The sequence below is a fragment of the Ptychodera flava genome, chromosome 3, assembly GCF_041260155.1.
Source record: "Ptychodera flava strain L36383 chromosome 3, AS_Pfla_20210202, whole genome shotgun sequence".
NCBI lineage: Eukaryota > Metazoa > Hemichordata > Enteropneusta > Ptychoderidae > Ptychodera > Ptychodera flava.
Genome location: NC_091930.1, coordinates 49,973,793 through 49,981,408, shown reverse-complemented (window position 1 = coordinate 49,981,408; position 7,616 = coordinate 49,973,793). Strand labels below are relative to the sequence as shown.

At 38.1% G+C, this 7,616-nt stretch overlaps 1 protein-coding gene and 1 long non-coding RNA gene across 2 annotated transcripts; both read right to left on the bottom strand.

Moving 5' to 3' along the window:
- Positions 1-2,016: 2,016 nt before the first annotated feature.
- LOC139127115 (uncharacterized) lies at positions 2,017-4,069 on the bottom strand. Its single transcript, XR_011550929.1, has 3 exons — positions 3,984-4,069; positions 2,681-2,772; positions 2,017-2,112 (listed from the first exon to the last, which is right to left on the bottom strand). It is a non-coding gene; the product is annotated as an uncharacterized lncRNA (long non-coding RNA).
- Positions 4,070-4,417: 348 nt separating this feature from the next.
- Positions 4,418-7,345, bottom strand: LOC139129379 (uncharacterized). The gene is made up of 2 exons (XM_070695013.1): positions 7,051-7,345; positions 4,418-5,731 (listed from the first exon to the last, which is right to left on the bottom strand). The coding sequence occupies exon 2, from the start codon at positions 5,363-5,365 to the stop codon at positions 4,418-4,420; it is 948 nt and encodes a 315-aa protein (XP_070551114.1). The 5' UTR covers positions 5,366-5,731; positions 7,051-7,345.
- Positions 7,346-7,616: the final 271 nt, after the last annotated feature.

Here is a 7,616-nt window from a genome sequence, read left to right as displayed (position 1 = left end):
TTGCGTACTCTGTGGTTCCAGTCCATGTGTTACTTATCGTACCATTGGATAATATGGAACGAAACGCTTTTTATGATCCAAGTAGAGCTCGTGTAGTATTTATTACATGCCTCGATGTGAGTGCAAATCAGTGCATTGATTTGAATAGGAACATCCGGGATATTAGCGGGCCGGTTAACGATGTACTAACCCGTTTCCATGGTTATCGTTGACGTTTTCGACGGCAAAGGAGACGCTCAACGCTAGATGTAAAATATCCATGCGCGCACTGCTATTTTGACTTTCGTTAAAATCTGTTTGATGCTGGTCGTTAAAGGTAAAATTGCTTGAAAATGCCCTGCACGTAGCTAAATATCAAATAGCATTAACTGCGAAGAGACATGTAATAAAAACATTATTGCCTGAATACATGGGTTTATGTGCCCTCGCAGCAAGAGATAATTTGCCCTCCTTGCGTCGGGCAAATTGTCACCTGCTCTCGGACACATAAACCCATGTTTTCAGGCAATAATATATAATACTGCAGAGTGTTGGACGATTTCTGAGAGTTCGGGATCGATTTTTCTCACACCGTCGATCCCACATTCCAGTGGCCAGCAATGTGAGAAATAGACATCCCCGTGGGAAATTTTAATGCTTGATACCAAAAGGTAGAGCATGATATTTGGTTACATGTATCTATATTAATATAAATTACTTCAATTTCAGAGTAATAATATAAGGTTATTAGGAAAATACCGCGAAGGATGCACGAGGACATTGGTGCATGGCAGCGTATTGCCCGACGCGAAGCGGAGGGCGATGCGTGGCGCCAATGTCCTCCTGCATCCTTTGCGGTATCTTCGTAATAACCTTAATATAATACATCTTGTTTGTTGTGACTGGAGCATCAAAGTGTCAGAGTAATGACCGTTTTCGTGCATTGTCAACAATTTTTCTTCCGATTTATAGCGCAAGTGTGGAACGCTATCTCGGACGCACTTCTGCAAGTTCTGGATAGTGTGTGAGTGCACTACACACGTACATACAGAGCGCGCGAGACATGTTCTGGCACTCGTCCAATGAGTCCCTTGAAACCGTTCAACAGTGAACGCGCAGATACAGCCGCAGGGGATGGTGCGCCTTGAAACCATACGTGTTACGGAACGGGCGTTCCTTGCGGCTTTTTAGCGCACGCAAAATTCTATTGTTTTCGATGGTAGATGTATAATAATATATGTTCCTATATAATAATATATAGCTGAATGTTGCAATATTACAATTTACTCATAAAACCAACTGTGTAACATTAGAAGAAAAGCTGATGAGCTAATATTTGCAGATTAAACCGACATTACTTCACCATCCAATTATCCCAAATTAGTTCCTATCGTGTTAAATGTTCTATGCTGGCTTCAAAGTGTCGCCGACAAAAAAAATTATTTATATATCGATCTACTTACGTTTCCGTCGAATTCTTCCACTACTTAAATTCTTATCACAGGTACTCTCGGCCATGTCTCCATCGCTACCTGGTTGCTCAGCTGCTGAATAAACAAGTGTGATTACGTTGTAGAAAATTTGCGTTTTACATCTAAACATGCATTTTAAAGTCTAAATTGACGCTAAGCAGTTGAATATGAAAGATAATGATAATATGTGTGTTAATCATGGAAGCATTAACATTAAAGTACAGAAAAGTTCTCTTCTTCGTCTGTGAATTAGCAAAACAGACATGTCTGTTTTGCTAATTCACAGTGGAAGAAGAGAACTATTCCTGTACTTAGATGAAAGATAATGGATAATCCGCCTCAAATATCTCATCAGTACAAATGCAATTTTTTTATTCCTTTGTAAGACTTGTCACAACACCAAACGATACTTTCGTTCGCCGTCATACATTACAGTTATCAATCAAGTAAAACCGTGGCATGTGCTAGATTTCGCTGAGACCTTTTCTCCTTTTTTATGCCTCAAACAAGAATCAACAGCTATGGACATTAAAAAAAAGGCTTTTATTGCGCTGTTGAGGATTACCTTTATAGACTTCATTCACTTCTTTTTCTGTAATTTTATCCTTCCTGTCGGATTCCCTTGACTTGCCGACATCCGCTGAAATCTTACTGGCTTTGCCTAAAGTAAGAGTTAACAGTAAATGTCAAGATATATGATATTTAAATATGATTACACTTATGTAGGGATGAATTTCGACAATAGAAATAATGTAACAGTGTATTATTGACCACATATTCTTATTATTCTTCGACAGTGACTCGGTTTTTTGTCATTAAATTAAAAACATAAACAAAAAAGCGTTTAATGTGTACCAGATAACTTGTATTCCTGATAAGTATATAAGAGGAACTTTTTAAATATTTATCAACGCTATTGATTTGTAAAGTCTACATATGTAAATATATAGACACCATTGTCAGGAGACTACTCGACAAGTGAGTCCAGGGGCTTACGATACAACGTTGTAGAGATGGAATCGTAAAATCGTTTCTCTAGCAACCCTTTTATACACACACACACACACACACACACACACACACACACACATACACATATATATATATATATATATATATATATATATATATATATATATATATTATATATATATATATATATATATATATATATATATATATATATATATCCCTTGTGTGCTGAGCATACATTATCAGAAAAAACACACCTTTACTTTCTTGGTCAACAGATGCTCCAGATAAATGTTCTTATCATCTGCTCTCCCTGCCGTGAGTTCTTCTGTAGGTAGCTCAGTCACAGCTTGAAACAAAGTAATATAATTTCAAAATAAGTACAAATATGTCGTTCTTTCTCTGTATGTGTTTCTCAATAATTAGCTAGCTTTAATTATGCTATCTTTATGTGTTTGATATCTGAGGTACTCTAGCATTCAGGACAATCGCATTTTAGCAATTGTGCATTTCTACATCTACTGAACTTCCTCCTGATAGCTTTTCTGGTGGACAGAATTGTCCCCGATGCTTATTTTGGCCAATAAAGCGATGTATTCATTGCTGTGGTAAAGTTTTGTGCGATGTGTGATAGCGAGTATGTTAGTGCGAGACTCGTGCTTTATGAACTCTAAAATGTGCTGAGCGGCCGCAGTCAGAAAATGGAAACAACTTATCTCTGCTATTAAACAACTGTTTTTTTAAAAGTGGGAATTTGACCGAGCGGTTTTGACTGTGATGCCTTTGCTTAATGACTTGGTGCCGTACGTTGTGGTTTCGAATTCGAATCCGAAACGAAATCTGATCGAAATTAGAATTGATACAAGTGAAATTTCCTTCAAATGAAAATGTGTAAAGCAAGCCAGGGATATTGCAATCGGCTTAAATTATTGAAATCGATTTCGGAAAGGAAAAAATATTTGAAGTCATGGAGTGATTCATGAATAACAGAAAATCAGTCTCCCTTCAGACACGTTGATATGAAAATAAAAGACGTTTGCATGACTAGACAAGCGTAACAATGATCGCCCTATCGAGTCATGGAGTGATCCTGTCATAATTGCTTCATTTCGCTGAAGCCACTTGTTATATATCTTTCTTGAGTTACTGGCCAATCAATATGACCGTTTTCAGAAACGATCATTGTAAAACGAAATTTCTTGCCTTTGAAATGTTTTATCGCTACTCGGATGTGATACTTGCATGGACTGTTCTGCTACCTCTATTCCATGTTTTCTGTTGGATGCTATGGACTTGTCGCTACCCACTGAATCCTTATAGCCATCACCAATGAACAGAGAAACAAATCAGTCAATTCTTTTTAACAAGGACGATGATTGCCTTATCAAACAATTGGAGCGCTAATCGTACTAGGCCTAATTAATGAAAGAACGGTTTTGCGCCTCAGTCTAAGTAGACTCTACAGACAATCACAGCAGCTACAGAAATAGAGTCAGTAGAGATATGGTGAAACTTGAAGTTTCTTGACCACCTTAGTGTTTTCCTTTGTGGAAGTGTTACCTGTATTAACTTCATCCTTTTCCGCATCAGCTTCATTCTTTCTGTCAGAGACCTTTGACTCGACTGAAATCTTCGCGCCATTGCCTAAAGATAAATTAATATTCGAAGAAGATATTTAACAGAAAATAAAGAAATTCGAAAATTTTGTCACGATATGTTACATGAACGTTCGACAAAGTGATGTACTATATGCAGTTAGTATGATCATAAAATAGTTATATATCCTAGGATGATTCTTCAGTAGTAATCCGCTATCAGATATTCTGTACAAAAGCCTTCAATATGTGTAACGTAGAATTTATTCTTTAGATTTAAAAATTGAGGCAACATGTAGTGAATAGTTTAAGCATTCCTGTATCCAATATTATTAGACAATCTCAAGATGCATATTACCGCACAAGCACACACCCCTACATACATACACACTTCTTAATTCACCCAAAAGACCTTGTACTGTATGAGTTATTGGTACCTTTGTGTTCAACGGTAGATTCAGTTTCTGTGTCTTGATCGTCCACATGTGGAGAGGTGCTTTGCATATCGGCAGTTATCGAGGCAACAAAACTTCCATTGCTATTCCGCAGATCCTGGGCTACCTTTTCCTTTATGTGATCTCTTATTATCTCTGCACGCTGAAATGCTGTCGGGTATTTCGTTACAACTGACACTATTCGCTTTGTCAAATCCTCTGGGTCTTCATCCATATTTATCGCACATTCTGTCGCTTCGAGCTTATCAATGTGCTTACTGACGATATCATTGCTGTAAGATCTTTTAGGGTAGACTACGGGTATCGCTGCGCACATAGCTGCCAGAGTAAGGTTACCATAATTTGTGGGAGCTGGCGGAATTAATACAAGATGAGATGACATCAGTTCGCTGTTTAGTTCTTCAGTACTTGTCACGATTTTAGGCGTGATCTTTAATTTTGAGCTACGTGTCAGCTTCTCCTCTACCTCTTTCTCCTTGCTTGGTGGTATTCCAATTATTTTCCATACCGAAGGAGTTTTGTTGAACTGAAATATGAGTTCCGCTGCTTCGTTTACCGCCTTTATAGCAACATCAAGTTTTTCGGGGTCTTCAAACTCGTATTCCTGGACAACGGATATAATTTTGAATTTTTCGTGTTTGAGTATCGGTGGTTTATCTGATCTTGGAGGCACTAAGTATTCTTCGTTTATTATCGGCGAAAGAAGCTGCTGATTGGTGCTGTGATAAAGCTGGCTGTATTCCGCGTGGACACGTTCTCCAACAGAAAACGAACACTTTGCATTCTTAAATTCATCTGACATGATTCGCTTTCGAAATTCCAGTTCCTCTTTACTGCAACCAACGATCAAAGGCGTGATGTCATCTTTATCAAAGAGATTGATCAGTAGCATGAAGCCCTCGGAAACACCTTACTCAGGATTTTGAAGGTTGGTATTGAGGTGAACGCACTGAAGCCAAACACGAATTTGACATTTTTCAACTCTTCCAATTGTGGATAGTATTCATTAGGACACAGCAGCCAGTCACCATTTGGCTCTCTAAATTGGAATATGCCCTCCTTTGTTGGAAGTTCAAGAGTCACTCCAAGTTTTTTTGCATCTGCTTCCTCTTCTTTTGTTGCTTTTAAAGCTGTACAATGCATAGATATTCCCATGTCCTGCAGTAGTTTTATCACCACATGAAGAGCATCGGTGATTCCTCCATGAATTGATTGTCCCCATCGGTCAGATACGATCAACGCTTTCTTTACCATATTGCTGTCAGCAAGATAAAGGAGAAAGTATTTTGGTTTTCTGTGACCAGTGTACGGTTTTCATAATCTACTTTATGTGTAATACATTACTGTTGCCTAATTGAACCGTGCACGTTTCTAGAGCAAAACACTTGCCTTACGACTTACACTGAGTCAGATTTGAAATCTTATTTCACAAGTTTTACACTTGAATACTTTTAAAATGATATTTTGAATGCATGGGCTCGATCTATCTGCTCTATACCATATTGCACGGCCAGCGATGGGCGTTTTATCACATCAGTAATCTAATGTAAAATTTACTACTGAAAGGGTATTCAAGTTATCGACTCGTTCATCTTTATCTATCTTTCAAGGCGCCATTTTACATTTTGTATCAGCCACTTTAACAACGGCGAGGAGTTAACTTTCAAACCGGTCTATACATATGTGCGTCATCCACTTCGAGTGGCAACTACGTCCACTCGAGGTTTCAAGGAATAAGCCTAAATTCCTGGACAATGCAACGCAAGCGCTCAGCCTAGTAAGCTAAGGTAAAAAGAAGTATTTGTGAACAAGCAAAATCATGTGGTTTGAATAATCGACGGCCTTTGAATCGATCCAACCTCACATAAATTATTGTAATTATAAAGCAGTAAGCTCAAAAGACCTAGGGGCCCATCACAAAGAGTGATTTTCACGTTAAATTACGATGACACCATCGTCTTCCATCTTCCGATAAAGAAGATAGCGACTCGATATGAGCGACTTGAATATTCTTTCTATAATTCATTAAATCGTACAGTGACATTTTAAAATACGTAATATTTCAATATTCCAAACTTTTCATTGGCAACACCCTATCTATAGTGTTATAGACGTTCAAAAATATAGCTGCACGCAAAATGTACAGCTGTAATGTACTACCCTAGGTTAGCAGTTCTTCGTACTTTATTCATATACATCAACCGTAATTGAGAAATTCCCTGAATAAGCGTGAATATTTTTTGAAACAAATAAAATCATTTGGACATCCTCAAAATGGGGTTCCCTTGTGATGATAATAATTGAAAATACTATTCACCCTTAACAGCCATCCACCTATAGAGGGCGATAGTGTCACCTCATCTGTATAGCATTGAGGACACAAAGTCAAATAGTGAAACTGTGTCTCTTGGCTTGCAATATATATCTTAAGACTTTTTATGTTAATATGATTTTTTTCCTCCTTTGCCGTCATCACATCGAGAAATTTCTACTTCAATGTAAATATCTCAACACCTGGACATAATTGGTCGTGTTTCAATGAGATACTGCCTTACTGGGCGCGTGTATACAGCTTACCTTTCAGTCTTTGTTGCCGTTGTACTGCCACGTCGGCCGCCATTACTATCTGGGCGTTTAGCAGGTACACCGCCTTTGCTGTCAGAAGTATGTGGTCTTGCGTCAGAGCTTGCCATGTCAACTCAGGATCAGAACAAATCAAAATCGATATGAAAAGTGACCGAGACTCTCACAAATGATGTAATTCTGATTAAAGATAGCCCGGAAATGTCGGAGAGAAACACACAAACAACGATGAACTCTGTTTGAACTGTGTCGCTATAGAACTCGTGACCAAAGCCTATCACTGTATGTAAATTATCAACCTTTGAATACATGAATAAAACACACAACATGGTCTCGCTTCCACGTATTTATATGATAATACCCGGTTAAACGATTTTATGTGTCGCTAATGATGCGCAGTGTGATTTTCAGTGAAAGTCTCCTAAATGGCCGCGTCTTTTTATGATGTTTTCCAATGTAACAATATATAGAGGGAAGGACATGCTATGCACATCACACGATATAATCATCATCTACGTGTTAGTTGAAATACAATCATGCTAACAAGCTTCATGGTTGTG